The sequence below is a fragment of the Eulemur rufifrons genome, chromosome 2, assembly GCF_041146395.1.
Source record: "Eulemur rufifrons isolate Redbay chromosome 2, OSU_ERuf_1, whole genome shotgun sequence".
NCBI classification, from domain to species: domain Eukaryota; kingdom Metazoa; phylum Chordata; class Mammalia; order Primates; family Lemuridae; genus Eulemur; species Eulemur rufifrons.
In genome coordinates, this window is record NC_090984.1 from 14,483,312 (window position 1) to 14,506,538 (window position 23,227).

General features: G+C 46.3%; 1 protein-coding gene and 1 pseudogene across 1 annotated transcript in view; both read right to left on the minus strand.

The window, feature by feature from the left end:
- LOC138401267 (adhesion G protein-coupled receptor E1-like) overlaps positions 1–11,953 on the minus strand; it is a 46,047-nt gene extending 34,094 nt beyond the window's left edge. The window contains exons 1-2 of the mRNA XM_069496679.1: positions 11,920–11,953; positions 9,420–9,482 (exon numbers count right to left, since the gene is read on the minus strand). Of these exons, the coding sequence (XP_069352780.1) occupies positions 9,420–9,482; positions 11,920–11,953 (97 nt within the window). The remainder of the gene's footprint in view (positions 1–9,419; positions 9,483–11,919) is intronic.
- Positions 11,954–19,946: 7,993 nt separating this feature from the next.
- Positions 19,947–21,042, minus strand: LOC138397523 (elongin-C-like; annotated as a pseudogene).
- Positions 21,043–23,227: the final 2,185 nt, after the last annotated feature.

The window sequence follows — 23,227 nt, forward strand, 5'->3', positions numbered from 1 at the left end:
GACACACAGCTGGTAAGCAACAGAGCCAAGCCTTTAAAAATCCGAAGTGTCATGTCAGATATGGAATCAACCTAAGTGTCCACCCACAGATGAATGAATAAAGAAAATGTACATATATACAATGGAATATTGTTCATCCATAAAAAAAGAACAAAATTCTGTCATTTGCAACAACATGGATGGAACCGGAATATGTAATATTAAGTGAAATAAGCCAGGCACAGAAAGACAAATATCACGTATTCTCATTCATACGTGGGAGCTAAAAATAAATTGAACTCTGGGCTGGGCCCGGTGGCTCCAGCCTGTAATCCCAGCACTCTGGGAGGCTGAAGCAGGAGGATAACCTAAGACCAGGAGTTTGAGACCAGCCTGGGCAAGATAGTGAGACCACAGCTCTATAAATAATTTAAAAACTAGACAGGTTTCGTGGCATGTGCCTATAGTCCCAGCTACTCGGGAGGCTGAGCCAGGAGGATCGCTTGAGCCCAGGAGTTGGAGGCTGCAGTGAGCTATGATGATGCCACTGCACTCCAGCCTGGGCAACAGAGTGAGACCCTGTCTCTTTAAAAATAAAAATTGATTTCATGGAGGTAGACAGAAGAATAATGGTTAGCAGAGGCTGGGAAGGGGAGTAGGGGGTAAAGAGAGGACAGTTAATGGGTACAAAAATACAGTTACGTGGGATAAATAAGATCTAATGTTCAGTAGCACAATAGGGCAACTATAGTTAACGTTAACCTTTTTATCAGAGAGAGATGGGAGCCATGGGAGGCTTTTGAGCAGAGGAGGGGCACAACGTGGTTTAGGTTTTAACGTGATCCTTCTCACCACTCGTCAGAACTACAGAAAGGCAGAAGCAAAATGATCAAGGAGGAGGTGACCTGCGCTTGTCCTGGTGAACGATGTCGGCAGATACATTCCGGAGGCGGGCATGGAGAGCATGAAATTCTGGATTTATTTTTGAAAGTGATACTAACAAGATTTGCCAGTGGACTGGATGTGAGGTTCAAAAAGAATAGAACCAGTGATGATGCCAACATCCACTGGTAGGATGAGAAAACTCTTTATAAAATACCAGGACAAAAATGGAAAGGATGGCTTATTAGTAGTAATATTATGACATTTTTCACTCTTGTTTTTGTTTTTTGTTTTTTGTTTTTTTATTTATTTATTTATTTTTATTTCATCTTATTGTTATGGGGGATACAGAATTGCAGGTTACATATGTTGCCCATGTACCGCCTTTCCCCCCAAGTCAGAGCTCCAGGCGTGTCTGTTCCCCAGACAGTGCGCGTTGCACCCATCATGAGGTATATATCCCTCCCTTCCCCACCCCCCCTTCCCGAGTCAGCACCTTCAAGCATTACCATTCCCCAAACGGTGCGCAATGCACTCATTGTGTAGGCATACCCCCATCCCCTCCCCCACCCCCCACCTCAGTCTGATATCCGATTGGTGTCGTTCCCAGATTTGTATTTAGGTGATGTTCAGGGAAACCAATTTTCTGGTGAGTACATGTGATGCTTGTTTTTTCATCCTTGGGATACTTCACTTAATATAATGGGTTCCAACTCTCTCCATGAGAACCATAGAGATGTCGTATCTTCATTATTTCTTATAGCTGAGTAATATTCCATGGTATACATATACCACAGCTTATAATCCAATCATGTATTGATGGGCATTTGGGTTGTTTCCACATCTTTGCTATTGTGAATTGCGCTGCTATAAACATTTGGGTACATATGTCTTTGTTACAGAATGACCTTTTTTCCTTTGGGTATATGCCCAATAATGGGATTGCTGGATCGAATGGCAGGTCTACTTGAATCTGTTTAAGATACCTCCATAATGCTTTCCACAGGGGTTGCACTAGTTTGCAGTCCCACCAGCAGTGTATGAGTGTTCCTATCTCTCCACATCTACTCTTGTTTTTGTAACGCTGGTTTTGAGATCCAGGCTCCTGGCTCCTCCAACGTGCCTTGTTAATTTCCCTTGCCTGCGTGAGGGCTCCGATGATATCTCTCTTCTCATTTCAGCTTCCCCTTCCATCTGCAGAGGCAATATTTCTCTTTGCAGACTTCCGGTAATTTACTGTGTGTGGTATCTTGATCCAAGCTTCCCACACACCGCCCTCTTCCTCCAGCCCAATCCCTCACGACTCAGATTCGCCCAAAACCAGAATAACAGCCCAGTCCTGAGTGACTGGTCACCTGCCTTGTGCCATCAGCCCACCTTTGCTCAGGTCTCCGAAGTCCTCCCAGACTCAGGAACTTTTCCTGCTGCTCCAGCTGGCCAGGCCCGCTATCCCCTACCCTCTTCCTTTGCCTGGGTGGCGTCCATCAACCCATCCTTCTGTGCCCACGGAAATATCACTGCCTCAAGAAAGTTTTCCAAACCATCTCAATAAAACCCCCCTTTAAAAAAAAAATCCCAACATTTATTGTTTTGGGACTTTTTTTTTTTTTTTTTTTTTTGAGACAGAGTCTCACTCTGTTGCCCAGGCTAGAGTGAGTGCCGTGGTGTCAGCCCAGCTCACAGCAACCTCAAACTCCTGGGCTCAAGCGATCCTCCTGTCTCAGCCTCCCGAGTAGCTGGGACTACAGGCATGCACCACCATGCCCGGCTAATTTTTTCTATATATATTTTTTTTTAGCTGTCCATATAATTTCTTTCTATTTTTAGTAGAGATGGGGTCTCGCTCTTGCTCAGGCTGGTCTCGAACTCCTGAGCTCAAACAATCTGCCCACCTCGGCCTCCCAGAGAGCTAGGATTACAGGCGTGAGCCACCGCGCTGTTTTGGGACTTTTTGATAAAAGCCATTCTCACTGGAGATAAGCGATCGATATCTCACTGTGGTTTTGATTTGCATTTTCCTGACGATTAGAGATGTTGAGCATTTTTTCATACGTTTCTTGGCCATTAGTGTGTCTTCTTTTGAAAAATTTTTGTTCATGTCTTTTGCCCACTTTTGGGGCAAAGCATTATTTGGTTTTTTTTCTTGCTGCTTTTCCTGAGTTCTATATAGATTCTAGTTATCAGCCCTTTATCGGATGTGTAGCATGCGAATATTCTCTCTCATTCTGTAGGTTGTCTGTTTGCTCTCATGATAGTTTCCTTGGCTGTGCAGAAGCTTTTTAATTTGATCAAGTCCCATTTGCTTATTTTTGTTGTTGCTGTGATTGCCTTAGCTCCTCTTGTATTATCCTGGATGGAGCTGGAGCCCATTCTACTAAGGGAAGTATCACAAGAATGGAAAAACAAGCACCACATGTACTCACCATCAAATTGGTATTAACTGATCAACACTTAAGTGCACATATAGTAATAACATTCATCGGGTGTCGGGCAGCTGGGAGGGGGAGGAGGGGATGGGTATATACACATCTAATGGGTGCAGTACGCACCGTCTGGGGGATGGACATGCTTGAAGCTCTGGCTTGGGCTGTGCAAAGGCAATATATGTAATCTAAACATTTGTACCCCCCTAATATGTACCCCAGAAATAAAAAAAATTTTAAAAATCCCCACAAGTGATAGCTCACATCTTTAAAAAAATATAATAGAACCTAAATAATTTTCAGAAGAAAAATAAGTTGGGGTAAGTCTGAAGTGTATCATAAATAAAGAAAAACAATAGCTCTTTTATCAAATGCAAGTCTGGGAGGAAAAAAGCAACAAACACACATATCTGGGGTAAAGAAACATTTTTAAATGATCCAACTTTTTTCTGTACCTTTGTTCACCATACTTCATAGTATGCTCTGTTACCAGACAGAGTAAATAAAGCATTTAGGTTTTTTATTGTCTGAAAAAGTAAGTTTTTCAGATCCCTGCCCCTGTTTTGACTCAGCCTTCTTTATTATCCACTCTTGTAGGATGCTATAATTTTTTTTTTTTTTTTTTTTTTTGAGACAGGGTCTTTTGCTCTGTCTCTCAGGCTGGAGTGCAGTGGCGTGATCATAGCTCGCTACAGCCTCCAACTCCTGGGCTCAAGCGATCCTCCTGCCTCAGCCTCCCCAGTAGCTGGGACCACAGGTGTATGCCAGGACCCCCAGCTAAATTTTCTTAATTTTTTTTGTAGAGATGGGGGTCTCACTATGTTGCCCAGGCTGGTCTCGAACTCCTGGGCTCAAGAGATCCTTCTGCCGAGGCCTCCCAAAGCCCTGGGATTACAGGCATGAGTCATCATGCCTGGCCAGATAACATAATTTTTTAAAAGACCCTTGGCTGGGCACAGTGGCTTATGCTTGTAATCCTAGCACTCTGGGAGGCCAAGGAGGGAGGATCACTTGAGATCAAGAGTTCAAGACCAGCCTGAGCAAGAGCAAGACCCCATCTCTACTAAAAATAGAAAAAATTAGCCAGGTATGGTGGCATGCCCTTGTCATCCCAGCTATTCGGGAGGCTGAGGCAGAAGGATCGCTTGAGCCCAGGAGTTGAAGGCTACAGTGAATTGTGATGATGCCACTGCAACTCTAGCCCAGGCAACAGAGTGAGACCCTGTCTCAAAAAAATAAAATAAAATAAAAATAAAAGACCCTAAAGACAAGGGAGGAGGAAGAGAAGGAAAGAGAGTGGAAAGGGGAAGAGGAGGGGGAGGAGGGTGTTAACATTCGTAAGCACTTGCTATATTCCAGGCACCAGTCGAGGCACTGTCTGTGTCTTATCTCATGGAATCCTTGGTTCTCCTATCCTCATTTTCATGGAAACTGAGGTCTCAGGCAATTGACTGAGAAAGCCTGATGTCACCGTGGCAAGTACTGGCACCAAGGTTCCAAGAGCCCAGGGAGGAATCACGAGTCCAGAGTCCACCTCTTAACAGCACCACCGTGGAGTCGAATTCTCCTAACTGTGCCCCTGCGAGACCCGTGAATCAGATGACGACACTTAGAGACGGAGGTGCTTGGCCCAAGCTCTAATTACTTTCAGTTCGAGGAAGCCTCTTACCAGAAACCGTCCACCACCTAGACCGCAAGTGGAAATCAGCAAGCAGAGGAGAGAGAAGCCATTGGATCTCTTTGAGATCCAGCCATGAGCCATCTCCTCGCCCGGCCGGGCTCTGCATTTCCGAGTGTCAATGATCACGGTGGCTGGACAGCCAGCAGGTGTCTCTGCAGGGCCCCGTCTTAATAAATGACTCACACGAGGATCCTCACCTGAAATACTAATTCTGTATATTTAAGGGGTACAGTGGGATGCTTTGATATTTGTATTTAGTGTGGATGATTAAATCAAGCTAATGAACATATATCCATCGCCACACATACTTCTCATTTTTGTGTGTGTGGTTTGTCAATTAGGAATAAATTTTTTAGAAAGAGTAAATAAATAAAATGCAAACGTTTTCATGAAAAAAACAAAAGAAGCCTCATCTCGGGCTCTGCTTCTAAGAAAACTAACGAAAAACAGATGGTAATCCTTATTTTTGCTCATTTTGTTTCATTTGTTTTTATTTTTTTTTAATAAGGTAATAATTGCTTGTTGGAAAAAAAACTCAAATAATGCAGAAGTATATAAAAAATTAAAAGTCCTCAGTCCTCATCCTTATACACAGAGGTAATTACTGTCAAAAGCTTAGCACAGGCCAGGCTCAGTGCCTCACGCCTGTAATCCCAGCACTCTGGGAGGTCAAGGCGGGAGGATCACTTGAGGTCAGGAGTTTAAGACCAGCCTGAGCAAGAGTGAGACCCCATCTCTACAAAAATAGGAAAAAATTAGGCATGGTGACACTCGCCTGTAATCCCAGCTAGTCAGGAGACTGAAGCAGGAGGATCCCCTGAGCCCAGGAGTTTGAGGTTGCTGTGAGCTATCATGATGCCACTGCACTCTACCCAGAGCAACAGAATGAGACCCTGTCTCAAAAAAAAAAAAAAAAAAGACTTTGGGGCTGTTGCAATGAAATGAATGTATTTTGCATGTGAGAAGGACATGACTTTTGGGAGCCAGGAGCAAAACATTATGCCTTGAATGCATGCCCCAAAGTTCATGTGCTGGAAACATAATCCCCAAGACAATAGTGTTGAGAGATGAGAGCTTTAAGGGGTTATTAGATTATAAAGAAGGAGCCCTCCTGAATGGAGTAATGTCATTATCATGGGAGTGGGTTTGTCATAAAAGGGAGTTGGGTCCTCTTTTGCTCTCTCACACATTCTCCCTTTCCTCCTTCTACCTCCTGCCGTGGGGTGACACAGTAAGAAGCCCCTTGCCAGATGCCAGCACCCTGTCTTGGGTTTCCCAGACTCCAAAACTATGAGCACATAAATTTCTGTTCTCTATAAATCACCCAGTCTTAGGTATTCTGTTATAACAGCACAAAACAAACCAAGACAGCTACTGTATTTATTGGTCAGCGTTGACCTAGAAAATTTCCACCCTCACAGAGAGTCCTGCTGGAGAACATTGTTCTACTACTTGCTCGTTCATTTCATAGTATGTCTTGCAGAACAAGAACCGCAAAACGTGGCAAGTTTTGTAACTGGTTAAGGAATAAATTGGGGGGAGTATTGTACTGTTTTTCTCTACCTTTGAATATTTAAATAGTTCTATAAATGAAAAGAATATGTTTGGGGCATCTTTCCAAGTCCGTTTCTATAGACCTACCTCATGTTTTTTAACAGCTGCATGATATTCCATTGTATCCATCCATAGACTAGAATTGTGCCAAAATATCTAGGCAGCCAAATATCAAAACAAAAAAAAAAATTTTACACTCCTTTTTCCGTGGTATCATTTTGTCACTAGGAGGCAGCCACCCAATCATGGACTACAATTCCCAGATCCCATTGCAGCCAGGTATGGTCATGTGACCACAAGTGGCGGCGCCATGTGTGACTACCAGCTCTGGGTTTTTATAAAGTGGCTGTGCCTTCTCCACTGTCTCTTTCCTCTTCTGTCACTGTCTGCAGAAGACTCTGAAACATCGATATGACTTAGCTACAAGACAAAAGGAGGCTTGGTGCATGAATTTCTGCATGGAGAAAAACCACCCACTAGCCAGAAACATTGTCACTGAAATCCCACATGAACAAGAATTAAACTTTTTGTATGAAGCAACTTCTTTTTAGTAATGGACTGACAGCTTGGGGTTTATTTGTTACAGCAGCTAGGGTTACTGGAACCAACTCAACAATTTATCTAACCAATCCCCTTGTATAAATAAACATTTAGTTTATTCGAGGGGAGTGTTATGGTGCATATCCTTAGATGCACAGGGAGATATCTCTCCACATTACAGGAACATTTCTTTGGAGTAAATTTCTGGATGAGCCGCTGATGTGTACAACTGTATGTGCATTTTTATAATATTTTATTAAGTGTAATATGTGTAGAAAAGATACTGTAAGTGTATCGTGCAATAAATGAATTCTCACTAAGTGGGAAAACTTGTGTGTTTGCATTTTTAATCCTTGTAGTGCCAAATTTTGCTCAAATATTAAGCCTTTTGAATTTCCATTTATAAGTTCCTTATACACTCTCTCTATGTAGCATATACTCCTCCTTTTATTGATCTACCTTACTTGTGTATACTGTGCCAGGCCTGGGCTGGGTCCGGGGCTGTCAAGATTAATACAGCCTTTTACCCACCTTCCACTTTCTGCGCTCAACAACAATGATAATAATAACTATTTCATTAAGGTTGCCCTGTTTTGGAAACATATCAGTGTGATTTTTCTCTTTTCCACTTTTATGGGCTGTGACCACTCCCAAACAGTCCGCCAAAGGATTTCTACTCACTCAGAGAAAAATGAAGACGTTTTAGCAGCAGACACACAACAAGCACAGAACAGTCAGGTGCGTGCTTTAATTGCCAGATTGGATCATGGAGTTCTCAGCAAGACAATAGTTTCGAAAGCAAAGTCTCGCAAAAAATAAACAGATATCCAAGTCCCTATTTATTAAGGTTTCAAGAGCCAAGCTTGCAGGACAGGAAGGTAGAGTTTTCACTGAGGAGGCGGGAGATGATTTCAGAGTAGTATCTGTCGCAGGGGGAAAGCAGCAGCTGTGGAAAGCTAATCTAGGGAGATACGAGCGCAGGATTCTTGTTCCTCAACCACCTCACTTCAGGGCTAAACCCAGATGGAGATGGGTGACCTTAGAAACTTCCAGATAGGAATGGATGAATCCAGGAGCACAAAGTCCAAAGGTTGACTTCTCCCAGTAAAGGGCAGGTGGAACTCCTGAGACTGCGAGAGAAGCCTGCCTTCTTCAGTTGCTGCATCCGACGTGGTGTGGGAGCAGAGCTTTGGAATCAGTAGCGAGACATGGCTAGGAAGTGGCCCAACAAGACGCTTCTGGTGGCCAGGCGTGGTGGCTCACACCTGTAATCCCAGCACTCTGGGAGGCTGAGGCAGGAGGATCGCTTGAGCTCAGGAGTTCGAGACCAGCCTGAGCAAGAGTGAGACCCCGCCTCTACTAAAAATAGAAAAATTAGCCGGGCGTGGTGGCACATGCCTGTAGTCCCAGCTACTGGGGAGGCTGAGGCAGGAGGATCACTGGAGCCCTGGAGTTTGAGGTTTCTGTGAGTGAGGCTGAGACCACTGCACTCCAGCCCGGGCAACAGAGCAATATTCTTTCTCAAAAAAAAAAAAAAAAGACTTCTGGTTTCTCATAGCCTGAACGTGGGACCAGGGTCTCCTGCATGGACCCCTGGGAGATGCAGAGCTTCCGAAAAGGTTGCTGGGTAAATGAGGTGGCACCACACCCCACCCGTAGATAAGACACCCCCTTCAGAGCCCACCTGCTCCCCTGCCACATAGCTACGAGATTCCATCAGCTGCCCCTACACCAAACATTCAGATGCTGTCTTGGGGAAGAGCAAGGGGAAAGGTGAGAAAGTTCAAAAAATTAGTTTTTCACACAGTGGAGACGGACTTGCCCAAATGAGACTGTCTGAACCACGAATTGGAGATGCTGAGAGCAATTAAGAGCTGACAGTGTCTTTCTCCCTCTTTCCAGAGCTTATGTAGAGATGAGAACATTTAATGACACATAAAGGGGCCACTTTTTTTTTTTTTTACATGGAGTTGTAGTATGAGTAAATTCCATCCCTACTCCTCTTCCACTATCGTTTATAAAGCTCATACTACTCGCGAGGTGGTTTACAAAGTTACCTCTTTTGAATTAAAGCTTCACAACATCCTTGGGGGATAGGAATCAATGTTATCTGTATTTCACAGCTGAAGAAGCTGGAGATCAGAGAAGTTATGTGACTTGCCTAAGATCACACAGCGCTTCCAAAGGAAAGAGCTGGGAGTGGGAATCAGGAGACCTGCATGTTAACCCTTGTTCTGCCACTAAATATCTCCCAGCAAGCATCCAAGTGAGCTCCCAGAAAGCATCCAGATGGAGGACCCCTTCTCCCCAGGAACATCCTCCACCACATTAGGCATGTGGATTCTCTTCAGCTAACTTACCCGTTGTCGTTAGATCCAGTGTGGACACTGTGTGCATTTTCCAGCTGAATAGAACACAACACCCTGTGTAGACAGAAAAGAAAAACACCATAAACCACCAAAAAAAAAAATTAAATAACCCTTTGGTCTCAACCTGCAGAATGACTCCAGGCTTGGCCTCAGAGGGACAAACATATACTATTTCACATAATCTCCCCAGCGACTGTTCCTGGTTTTCTACACTTTGTTTTTGTTTTTCATTTTGTTTGTTTTCTTTTCAATTACAAAAATAGTTCCAGCTTTTTTTTTTTTTTTTTTTTTCCCCAAAAACACATTAGGGCCAGGTGCAGTGGCTCACGCCTGTAATCCAGCACTCTGGGAGGCTGAGGCAGGAGGCTCACTCGAGGTCAGGAGTTCGAGACCAGCATGAGCAAGAGTGAGACCCCGTCTCTACTAAAAATAGAAAAAAATAGCCGGGCATGGTGACTCATGCCTATAGTCCCAGCTACTTGGGTGGCTGAGGCAGGAGGATTGCTTGAGCCCAGGAGTTTGAGGTTGCTGTGAGCTATGATCTCACCACTGCATTCTACCCAGGGTGACAGAGTGAGACTCTGTCTCAAAAAATATATATACACACACACACACACATTAAAGCATGCATTATCAGAGGGGGTGATATCTCCCCCAAGGGAGCCAAACTTGATTCTTAGGAAGAGATTTAAGAAAAAAAAAAAAGTCTTGCTCTTTTATGTACAAGACACGTGTAACCTAAGCATTTGTACCCCCATAATATGCTGAAACAAAAAAAGACACATGTGGACATTTACATATAATATATATAGACATACAGTATATCTGTGATATTAAAATTTCATGAGAGGGTAGGGTGATTAGTTTTGGTTTTTTTAATGTTTAAAAGGCAGCGCAGCCCTGCAGCGTTTGGCTTCGCTGCACCACCAACACCATCATCATCGTCACTGCCATCGTCAATATCACCAATATCATCAATATCATCACCACAAGTCTTTGCTGATCAGCTTCAGGGCAGACTGAGGGCTGCTAATGGTTAACACCAGTGCCGACGCCCCAAAGTAACAACTCTGCGTCCCTACATTTGATGTCCACAAGCCAACGATTTCTTCTAACGAAGCCTGCCCGTCAACAAGTCCCACAGTAGCTGGATACGGTGGCTCACGCCTGTAATCCTAGCACGTTGGGAGGCCGAGGCAGGAGGATTGGTTGACCCCAGGAATTCAAGGCCACCCTGAGTAACATAACCAGATCCCATCTCTACAAAAAGTATTTTTTTTAAATCAGCCCAGCACAGTGGTACGCGCCTGTAGCCCCAGCTACTCGAGAGGCTGAGGCAGGAGGATTCCTTGAGCCCAGGAGTTAGAGGTTGCATTGAGCTATGATGATGCCACTGCACTCCAGCCTGGGTGACAAAGCAAGACCCTGTCTCAAAAAATAAAATAAATAAAATAAAATAAAATAAAAATCTGGCTTCACCAGTTACTGATTGGGTAGCCTCAGGAAATCGATTTAATCTTTCTGTGCCTCAGTTTCCTCCTCGGTAAAACAGGGGAATCAGATCCATTGTGCCACAGCAGAGGAAACCCAGCCTTGCTACTTAAAAATATGTCCCTTATTCTTATGTTTGAACTAATGACCCCAACTCACAAGACAGAGACGGAAATCCAGCAACATGAGAGATAAACAAAGCCAGGCAGGACAAACTGATGCCCAGTGAAAGAGAAATGAAGAACAAACAGGAAGGCTCCATCTCATTGTTCAGGTCTCAGCACAAATTTCACCCCCACTGTTGACTTCCCCTTCAATGTAACCTCCAGTCACATTCTATAACAACCTCTTCCATAGCACTTACCACTCCCTAATTACTTTCGTTTGCTTGTTATTTGGGGGCAACATAGTGTACATGATACAGCATAGAGATTCTAGAATCACATCGCCTGGCTTGGAACCCTGGCTCTACTCCCTATTGGCTAAGTGGTCTTGTCAAGTTATTTTCTCTCTTTTGCCTCCCTCCTCACCTTTGCAAAACAGGACTCATAATGACCGAAAATCACAGAAATCGTATGTGGCAACTGGATACATTCTACATTTAAAGGACTTAGAGCAGTGTGTTCAGTGGGTAACCACTATGACCCTCCGTGTCTTCTTCTCTGTCTGCTCTCACCTCACAAGCACAGAAACCTCGTCTGTTTGTCCACTGCTGTATACCCTTGGTGCTTAGAACAGCACCTGTCACACAGAAGGTGCTCAGGGCAGGCGAATGACTACAAAGAAAATCTGCTCTGACAGATGGACTTCCCTATGGAATTCTGTCAAAGATGCCCCAAGGAAGGTGTTTGCAACATCCAGCCTAGAATTAGGATTTCTTGCCTGGAGACACTCTGTGGCTCCCTGGCTGGAGACTGTCTGTAGCTCTGCCTTTTGTTCTGTAGCCTATCTCCAGCCCAGACTGCCCCCAGCAGCCCCCACCACCCAGCCGCACACTCACCCCAGAAGAGCAGCAGGTTGAAGCGCCACATCATGTCGCGTCCTGCCATCCCTACAGGGGAACCTTTTCTTCTCCCGCAGGGTTTTCAGTAACGGAAGGTGTGGGGCGAGAGGAAGGCGGGGCCAGGCTTGCTCAATGGCCCCAGCGCATCACAGCCCTTTTTGCTGAGTCGTTGGCACCATAGGACATCCTGGAAAACTCCTAATTTCCCCCTTCCTCCATAAAAAGGAGAAGTTAATCTGGCTAACGTGTGCTGTTCTCTCCCCCCTCTCTCTTTTTCTCTTGCTCTCTGACATCCATCTCCCATCTCTCATCACCCTCTTTCACTGCACCCAGCAAATGAGCTTCCACCTCCTGCCCCTGATGAAGCAAGTCCCAGACTTAAGAGTCTCTTCCCAGCCTGCCCCATGAAAACGAACGACCGTCGTAACCATCATGTACTGGGCGCCGTGCTGGCACATTGCCAACAAAATTTAATTGCATCCTCATGTCAGCCTTGTTAAGTAGGAATTCCCTTCCTTCCACCAAAAAAAGGAAACCGAGGCTTGCAGAGGAGTTATAACTTGTCCAAGGTCACTCAAATCCAAGATATGAAACGAAGACCCCCTGACTCCAGGATCAAGAGCTTTAACCATTTCATCTTCCTTCAGGGCTCAACTCTATCTGACCCCTCTCAGCCCATGCTCAGTTTCCCAGCCTCTCTCTCTCTCTCTCTCTCTCTCTCTCTCTCATAAATAAGGAGATCTAGTAATATCTTAAGGTCTTCCAAATGGCTGGGTGTGGTGCCTCACGCCTGTAGTCCCAGCATGTTGGGAGGCTGAGGCGGGAGGATTGCTTGAGACCAGGAGTTTGAGACGAGGCTGGGCAACATAGCAAGACCCCATCTCTACAAAAAATAGAAAAATTAGCCAGGGCTGGTGGTGCACACCTGTAGTCCCAGCTACTCAGGAGGCTGGGGCAGGAGGATCGCTTGAGCCCAGGAGTTGGAGGCTGCAGCGAGCTGTAATCGCACCACTGCACTGCAGCCTGGGTGACAGAGCGAGACTCAGTCTCAAAAAAAAAAAAAAAGAAAAAAAAGAAACAAACAAACAAACAAAAAAAAAAGGTCTTCCAAATGTACACCCTGAGATAAGGAGGTGACCCCAGAAGACACCAGCTGGGTGGTGAGGGAAAGTGAGAAAGGAAGAATCGATAATGGGTGTGTTATCAAAGAGGTTATGCAGTGAGAAAGTGGTGCTTAACTTCTCCAGGGACATCCGGGAGGCAGCATGGAACACACTCCTTAGAGTTACTGCGGCTGAAGGGTGGCAGAGCTGGAGTATTTTTACCCCAACCACTGTCAGTCATTGGTTGGGGCTTGCTCCCTGGTTGGGGGTGGGGGGACAGACGTCAACCCAATGACACTGGGGCCTGGCCTCGCAGGTCGAGTGGGCTCCAGTAGATAGAACTCCGTGGACCACAAAATGCAGCAACCGGAAGAGATCAGGCTGGAGTCTCCCGAAGGCTTCAGGGCCATGGAGCGCCAACGGCGTCTGCTACAAGCTCCCAGGGAGGTTGCAAGGGCCACCCCTAAGTTCTTGGAAAGAAAAATCTCCACTTGCTTTTGCAGTCTCCCTTTTTGCTCTTTTGCCAGGCAAAGTAGCCGCCTTGGAGTCATCACCCTGAAGAAGGTGCATCTAGGGCTTCGCTTCCTGTTTGCGCATGAAGGGACCCTGCCTGGTGAGGCCACAGTGAAGAGCCGGCATGAAAATACAAAAAAAAAAAATTCCACCAGGGAGGAGGATAAACAGAGCTGCATTATGGTTTATAGAAGCGCTGGAGGATGAACCCAAACTCTGGAACCAGACTGCTGGGGGTTCAAATCCCATTGCCTCCACTTGCCTTAACATTCTCATCTGTAAAATGGGCCCATTAAGAGTACGGGTCTACTTTATGGGGCTGATGCGAGCCTCAGAGGAGTTGGTGTCTACGACATGCCCAGAACAGAGGCTAGCACACAGCCAACGCTCCGAGTGGAGTGTCAGCTATAACGGCGGGAGAAACTGGAGTCGGACAACCATGGGTTCAACTCGTGACTCTACAGGGTGCTCACAAAGTGTCTGTGGGAAGTGACTCAACTCTCTGGGTCTCAGTTTCTTACCTGGAGCACGGGGATAGCCAATCAGCCCCGTCCCACAAGATCCTTATGCCCAGGGAGGTATTAAAGTGCTCAGCACATAGCCTTTCAGGCAAGAGTGTAGCCAGAGCCCAGTCCCCAGTATCGGCTGTGGCTATTAGGCACGGATGACGGCAGACCCCCAACACCCCAGGGTGGTGGAGAAAGACAGGTTTGGTTCTCCTCATTGAGAGAAACAGAAAGCCAGAGGTGAGGGGTGTATGACTTGGCCAGAGGAAGTCTGATCCAAGCTGAGACCTGAGGAATGAGCGGTAGCCACCCGAGCTCTGGAGAAAATACAACATGGGAAGAAGTAAATAAAGCACGTGCAAAGGCCCACAAAGTTCAACGGAAGCTGCTTTCCAAACAAGGGATCTCTCCATACTTCCATAATTCCGATTCCCTCCATGGTTTCTACCAACCAGAAACACCAGCTCCGACTTGGTTTATTTTGACTTCTCATTTCCCCTGGTTGAGATATGAGATCTATGTGTTCTTTTTTTCCATTTGTTTCCCTTTTCTTCTTTTTTTTAATTTCTGCTTTTAATTGACAAATCAAAATTGTATACATTTATGGGGGACAGCATGAGGTTTTGAAATATGGAATGGCTGGCCAACGCGAGAGAATTAACATATCTTTAACCTCACATGCACATCATTTTTTGGTGGTAAGACCACTTAAAATCTACTCTTTTAGCAATTTTCAGGTATACAATACATTGTTCTTAACTATAGTCAACACGTTGTAGGATAGATCTCTTGAACTTACTCCTGTTTAACTGAAATTTTGTATCCTTTAACCCAGGGGTCCCCGACATTTTTGGCACCAGGGACCGGTTTCATGGAAGAAAATTTTTCTGTGGATGGGGGTGGGGATGGGGGGATGGCTTTGGGCTGATTCAAACAAATTATATTTATTGTGCAGTCAAACTTCTCTGCTAATGATAATCTGTATTTGCAGCTGCTCCCCAGCGCTAGCATCACCACCTCAGCTCCACCTCAGATCATCAGGCATTAGGTTCTCATAAGGAGCTGCAACCTAGATCCCTCACATGCACAGTTTGCAGTAGGGTTCATGCTCCTATGAGGATCTAATGCCACTGACAGGAGGCAGAGCTCAGGCGGTGATGCCAGTGATGGGGAGCAGCTGTAAATACAGATGAAGCCTCTCTCCTCACCCACCACTCACCTCCTGCTGTGCAGCCCAGTTCCTAACAGGCTGGGGGTGGGGACCACAGCCTTAACCAACATCCCCCCACCCATGTCCTCTCATGATGCTTCTGATTGTAGGGGAAGGAAGTATCATAGTATAGGGGAAGGCCCCAGATGGCCAGATAGCCTTCTGGGGACTCACAAAAAGAGTGAAGAGGATTTCCCCTGGCACGTATCAGCTCTGCAGAAACCACAGATGTAGCTCTCTCCTCCCACCTCCCTTCTCCTAGTAATATGACCCCCCAATTCTCTCCCCTGACAATTCCCTGTGGGGTAATGTCACCAACTAGGAGGGACCACCAGGGACTTGCACATTCTTCTGTAATCTTTGTTCAATAGATCCAGGACTGTGGCTCCTAGAGGCAGATGGCCCCGTGTAGTGGTTGTAACATACATCTACAAAGTATTGGATCCTCCTCCCTCCAAGTGGTTGAGCCGAATTCCTCTCTCCTTGGACGTGGGCGGCACTTGCTTCTCATGAACAGAAAAAGGAAAATGGGACAATATGTCACCTCCGAGACCAGATGGAAAGAGGCACTGTGGCTTCCTCCTTGCATTCTGTCTTTCCAGGACCATTCACTGGAGAGAAGACGGTCACCATGTTGTGAGGACACTCAAGCAGCACTGTGGAGGAACTGAGGGCTCCCGCCAACAGCCATGCTAGTGAGCCACCTTGGAAGCAAATCTTCCAGCCCCAGCTGAGCTTTAGATGATGCAGCTCTGGCCAACAGCTTCTCTATAACCTCATGCAGGACCCTGAGCCAGCACCACCCAATGAAGCCACCCCCAGATTCCTGACTCCCAGAAACTATAAGAAAATAAAAGTTTGCTATTTTAAGCTGTTCAGTTTGGGAGTAATTTTGTTACATAGCAAGAGACAATGAATATACCCAGAAGCAGTTTTTACCATCAACAAAATAATAAGGTGTCTACTTCACAGGATTTGGAGGTTTAATGTGGTACAATCATAAAACCCTGCCTGGCACAAATTAAATGCTTAACACTATCAGTTATTGTTGTTATTTATTATTATAATTACTCCATGATGCCAAATGGTCCCAGCTCTGCCTGGAAGAAGTCCTGATGCCAGCAAAAACTGAATTGGAAAAGGTACCAAAGTTCATATCCTGCAGGACTTTAAAATGTGGGTGTGATACAGGAAAGTGGACCCCCAAAACTGAGGTCTGGCCTGAAGGCCAAGTGGGTTCTTGGCTTCACGCAGAAAAGAATTCAAGAGAAAGCCAATAGGGTAAGATAAAAGCAAGTTTACTGAGTTAAGGAAAAAAAAAGAGGTCAGGCACAGTGGCTCACACCTGTAATCCTAGCACTCTGAGAGGTAGAGGTGGGAGGATCACTTGAGGTCAGGAGTTCAAGACCAGCCTGGGCAACATTAGCGAGACCCTGTCTCCGCTAAAAACAGAAAAATTAGCTGGGCATCATGGTGCACCTGTAGTTTCACCTACTCAGGAGGCTGAGGCAGGAGGATTGCTGGAGCCCAGGAGTTTGAGGCTGCAGTGAGCTGTGATGACACCACTACACTCTACCCAAGGCGACAGAGCAAGACTCCATCTCAAAAAGAAAAAAAAAAAAGAAAAAGATAGTTGCCCTATACACGAAGGAGCATTTCTGTGCTGCTGGCTGGCTGTTTTATGGTTATCTCTTGGCGGCGTGTCAAACAAAGGAAGGATTGTTCATGAGTGTCTTGGGAAAGGGGTAGAGAGACTCTAGAACCCTGGGTCCCTCTCCCATTTAACACATTAACTGCCATGTGAGTTGTATTTAACTCATGCTAGTTTTGAGCCCAGGGCCTTGTGAAGTCTATGAAGACTCAATTCTCCAAAACAAAATCAATAAGTATGTCGTGAGTCACATACAACTCAAGTGGTGTGCAGTGTAAAAATTGATTCTAGCCCCGCGTGAGTTGCACATAACTCACACACAGGAAACAATAAAAAATCAGAAATTTTTCATTACATTAGAAAGGCTCATTGTGTTTTCAAAGTTTTTATTCTATCTTCATGATAAAACACTGTGGTCCTGGGAGGGGGGTGGAATTTTTTTTTTTTTTTTCTAGTGTGGCAGTCAACGTAGAGCAAATTCCAGGAGCTGCCATGGCATTTGGAAACAGTCGTGGCGCTGGCGGGAATTTCCTGTAGCATGTTAGCGCACTATAACTAGAGTATAATGAGCAGTGCAGGTTGTTTGAGGTCGGTTTTCCTCACCATCTTGGCTTTAACTGGTTGTGGCTGGGTTTTCCACCACCTCCTGCTTTTTTTTGGAGACAGAGTCTCACTCTGTCACCCACACTGGGGTGCAGTGGTGTCATCACAGCTCACTGCAGCCTCCAACTCGTGGGCTCAAGTGATCCTTCTGCCTCAGCCTCCCTAGTAGCTGGGACTACAGGCACGCACCACCACACCCAGCTAATTTTTTCTATTTTTAGTGGAGATGGGGTCTCGCTCTTGCTCAGGCTGGTCTGGAATTCCTGAGCTCAAGCCATCCTCCTGCCTCAGCCTCCCAGAGTGCAGGCGTGAGCCGCCACACCCGACCCCACCTCCTGTTTTATCAGAGATCTTGGTTCGGGTCTTACGACTCTTTCTTGTGCAAGGCCTGCCAGTTCCCTATCTCGAGTGAAAGAGTTTAGACTTTACCCTCAGGACAACAAAAGGGAGTTCAGCAAGGGAGTCACAGGCTCGTATTTTACAACACTTGTGCCATGCAGAGAGGTAAAGGACAGGGTGGGGCCAGGGGTGAGCAGATGGGGAGGAGGCTGGGACTGCTCCCAGGATAAAGAAAAGAGTGATGGCTATTTTATGGTTATCCGGTCTAGGGCAGGGGCTGTGGGGGAGGGACAGAGTTTCACAGGAGGCAAGAACAGCAGGATTTGGGGATCATCTGCATGTGGGTGGAGAGTCTGAAACAGAAGTTGGAAGGTGGAGGTTGGGCTAAAGAATTAGAATTTTTGCAGTCAAGCCCAGATCCCTCCTCGGGATGGGGACGGGATGAGCTTCCTACGGCTGCTACAACAAATTGCCACAAACTAGGTGGCTTGAAAAAAATGTGGATTTACTACATGATGGGTCTGGAGGTCAGAGTCCTACATGAGTCTTATGGGGCTGAAACCAAGATGTCAGCAGGGCTGTGTTCCTTCTGGATGCTCTAGCGGGGGATCCATGTCTTGCCTTTTAGAACTTCTGGGAGCCACCTGCGTTCCTTGGCTTGTGGCCCCTTCTTTTATATTCAAAGCCAGCAATGTAGTATCTTCCAATCAATCTCTCTCTGTCTCTCTGTCTCTCAATCTCTCTTTCTCTCCCCAACCCTCCTGCCTTTCATATTTTATCAGGACCCTTGTAACGACACAGAGCCACCCAGGTGACCCCAGATCCCCTGCCCTTCTCAGGATCCTTCACTGAATCCCCTCTGCAAAGTCCCTTTTGCCATTGAAGGCAACACATCCACAGGTTTTAGGGATCAGGTGGGCTGGGGACGACTTGCAGAGGTGAGGGGAGCGCATGATCCCACCTACCACAGATGCGGGGCTTGGGTCCCCGGTGAGTAACTGAGGACCCAGAAACTCCAGACTCCCTTCAGACCCACGAGAGCTTACTCAGGCTATAAAGTCCAGACTGCAGCGATTCTGCAGGGATGTGGGTGGGCATGGGAGACAAGAAGGGGAAGGATGGGTGGAGGAAATGAACCATTCTGCAAAAGTCTAACCGCTCATGACTTTCCTGGCAAACGGGGAAAGCAAGGGACGCTCAGGATTGAAGAAGTCAGCCCGGCAGAGGAGCCTCAGGGACATCACTGCCTGTCACACTGAGTGGAGGAGGAGCAGGAAACCTGGGAAACCCCAGGGGGCTCCGGGGCAGCCCCTACCTCACCTGACCATGTCCCTCTTATACCATAAACTCTTCTATAGCTCCCTAGCGCCTTCAGGATAAAGTCTGGCCTCATTAATTAATATGGCACTCAAGACCCTACCTAGCCTTACTCTGGTCTCCCCATCTTGCTTCATTGTTTTCCATTCCCCACCCCAAACTCTAGTGATCCTAAAATAATTGAGGCCCCTGTAGTGAATGCGGTCGACGCCCTGCCCAGCCACCCTTTCCCAGCTGGTGCACCCATCCCCCTGCTGGTGCAAGAGCTGCCTACTGATAGCTCACAGCTTCCCCCTTCTCCGGAGGACTGACCTCAGCCGAACTTAGCTGCACAAACCCTCGGACCCACCCCATGCGTGCAAAAGGCCAGCCCCTCGCCTTCAAGGGGAGGTCAGCTGGGTGGTGCCATTCGTGCTCAGTGGGAGCCGGCTGAGGCTGGGCTCCAGCTCAGACCACCTCTTCGCTGCCCTGCACACCTTCCCCTCCTTCACGCCTTTTCTGCTCAATAAGCCCCATGCACAAGACTCCTCAGCAGCAAGCTCTGCTTCAACCGCTCTCCCTCCCTGTCTCTCTCTCTTTGAACTGGCATATGTGTTTATTTCCAGTTGTGAAAACGTCCCTAATTTGTTGAAGTAGCAAACAAATATTAACCCTGATTGCTATGCAAAAAAAAACAGAAGAGAATCTGCTTGGCAATGAACTTCATAGTTAATTGCACACAGGCAACATGCTACATATGAAAAACTTACTCGCTGAACTACAGGTAGTAAATACTGAAAAAACTAATAGTTTATTATAACGTATTTGATTGAACAGTCTAGGAAGTTTGCAGCCATCCGCAGTTCCAGCGTAATTTCAGGTGCAGTTGGGAATTCGGGACTCTCCATGGAGCTGTTAGTGCAGCGAAGCTTGCGGGTAAAATACATGCATACTTTTTATTGTTCCTGATGGTAGTCCATGTTCTCTTTTTACAGTAAATTCACGCCCATCAGAAGATACCAATTTGGCATCCGTGGCATCAGGGCCTTCACAGCCACCATAGGCTTTCCCTCTCCATTCGTTTTATGCTCTTAGGAAATTCTACTTTCTTCCCCAGGAACTTTAGTAGTTTCTCGTCAGCCCCGCAAACACCGCAGCCATCACAGCCGGCCCCCCGCGTACAGCCACAGCCCCCACTTCTCTCTTTTTAGTAGAGGCAGGGTCTCTCTCTGTCACCCAGGCTGGAGTGCAGTGGCATGGTCACAGCTCACTGCAGCCTCCAACTCTTGGGCTGAAGCCATCCTCCCACCTCAGGCTCCTGAGTAGCTGGGACTACTGTTGTGTGCCACCACGCCTGGATAATTTTTAAATTTTTTTTTTTTTTTTTGTAGAGATGAGGTCTTGCTATGTTGCCCAGGATGGTCTTGAACTCCTGGCCTCAAGGGATCCTCCTACCTCAGCCTCCCCTCTAGCTCTTTCTTAAATCCAGATCTGCAATGAGCACTCACCCCAAATCCTATGCATCCTTCTGGCATAAATATCACCTCCTCCAGGAAGCCTTCCTTGACTCCCACTTTAAGGTAAGGGGCTTCCTCTACGCTTTCCCATCACCACACTCAGTATTATCTATGCTTGTTCGAATGTCTGTTTCCCTCAAAAGACTGGGAGCTTCCTCGGAGCAGGGGAGTCATTTTGTTTACTACCATGTCCTAGAAAATGAAGAAATAGATGAGAGAGAAGGAAGAAAGAGAAACAGATGAATCTCCTGACCTCGGACCCCTGCCCCACCGCCCCAGACCAGGATTTTGAGGAGGTGGGGGCTGAACAGGAGCTGCCCTCTGGCTGGACAGAAGGGTCAGATGCCCTGGGAGGGAGGTGGATGCTGAGGGGCACGGCCATGTTTTCCTTAGAAGAGGTTGTAGTTTACCCACAGCCCCTACGGCTCTTCGAAGGCAGGGGTGGTTTGCCTGCGGTCCCCAAGGCCACCCGCAGGCTCAGTCAGGCTGGGATTTATCACCGCAGAAAGATACAAACCAAAAATCAGCATGAGGAAAATGCACGTGGGTTGAAATCCAGGGGAAACCAGGTAAGCACCCAAGAGTCCTCTCCCAGCTGAGTCACGACTTAATCAATTAGGTAATTAATTCCTCCAGCAACTATTGGCAACAGCAGGTGTGAAACGTGGTCTACCGGGACAGCTCATTAGAGACTCAGGGCCCAAGGAAAGCCCGGCAGGTCTTTCCTTCGGGTTTGCACTAACAGTGTGGAAATGGTAGGAAACATCCCCAAATCCAAATTCCCAGACCCCACCAAGAACCAATTATGTGAACTCATTTCTGCACAGGTGGTATCTGAAGTATAGGACACCTGGTAGAGGTGGAGCACGGACCAATCAGAATGCACGCTGGCTACGCTCCCTAAGCGAGATGCCAGGCATTAATTAACCCATTAGTAGCTGGATCTCGGGAAGTCTCAGGGTAATGGCTGGACATTCAGGGCGCTTGGAGTCATGACCACTTACCACCTAGAGTGAAAATGTGTCCGTAGTTGAGCCATCCTCCTCCTAAGTGCTTACCTGAAGAGAGAGAAAAACATAGACCCACGAAATGACTCATATATAAATGTTTACAGGAGCTTTGTTCAAAATGGCCACACACAGGGAAACATTCAAGTGCCCATCAACAGATGATGAGTCTACGCAATGAAGATATGAACCACTGATACAGTCAAGAACAGGGATGAATCTCAAAGACATTGTGCTGAAAAAGAAAGAAGTTGACACAAAAGAATAAAAAGTAAAAGGATCCTGTATCATTCGGGGTTCTTCAGAGACAGAAAACTAACGAGAGAGAGAGAGAGAGAGAGAGAGATTTTAAGGAATTGGCTCCCAATTATAGGTGTTGCCAGTCCAAAATCCGTTAGGCAAGCTGACAGGCTGGAGATTCAGGTAAGAATTGATGCTGCAGTCCTGAGTCCAAACGCTTGAAGCTCAGGCAGTATTTCGACATTTCTGTGTTGCAGAATTCCTTCTTCTTCAGAAAACCTCAGTCTTGGCTCTCAAAGCCTTCAAATGATTGGACAAGGCCCACCCACACTATGACGGGTCATCTGCTTTCCTTAAAGTCAACTGACTATAAACGTTCGTGATATCTTTAAAAATATATCTTCCCATGGTCTAGCCAAGTTGACACATAAAATTCATCCCCACAATCCTGTGTATATGAAACTCTAGAAAATCAAAACCACATATAGTTGGGGGTGGGAAGAGCAAATCAGTAAGTCAGCAAATCAGCCTAGGACCAGGGGTGGATTACAAGAGATCTCAAAGAAATTTGGGGGGATGGTGGAGATGTTCTGTATTCTGACCCTGGTAGTGGTTGTCAAAACATCAAATCTTATGCTGCAAAAGAACACTGTGTGTCGTACATAAATTACTTTTCAATAACGTCCAAGAGACTGGCCCCAAAACAAAGGGCACCCACCATCCTGCCAAATTATTTCATTGTGCATGCTATATAAAGTGACCAAATTATTTTATGGTGCATGCTATATAAAGGGACCTAAAGACATCATGTGTTTTGAGTTTCTCCTATGAAATGTGGCCTCGAATTCATTTTCATATAGAGTTGATCTCACTACACAATGATAAATGCATGTAACTTTATAAAACTAAGCAACAATCTAACCATGTACTTCCTTAAAAACAAAAATAAAGCCACAAAAACTGGTGCAATTTCTGTTTCCTGACTGTACCCTGAGTGATAAGAAATATACTTTGAAAATATATCTTGGAAATCCTTCCCTATCCCTATTTACAGCTTGGGCCACATCCTTTCGAAGTGATACAGTATGCTGTTGTGTGCAATTTGTTCGTCCACACCCCCGTGCAGTGGATGCCGGGTGTCTGCACAAGCATGACTGTGCACGTACTCTCCCTCTGCAAATTTCTGCAAGGGTTTCTGGCAGAGCTCCAAGCCAGTTCCCTAAGTGGTTTTGATTATCGCTTCATCTCACAAGGGGCAGAAGAAACAGCTAGAGGAACTGCTATTCTAGACTGCCTTTGGACATTACCAGAAGTAGACCC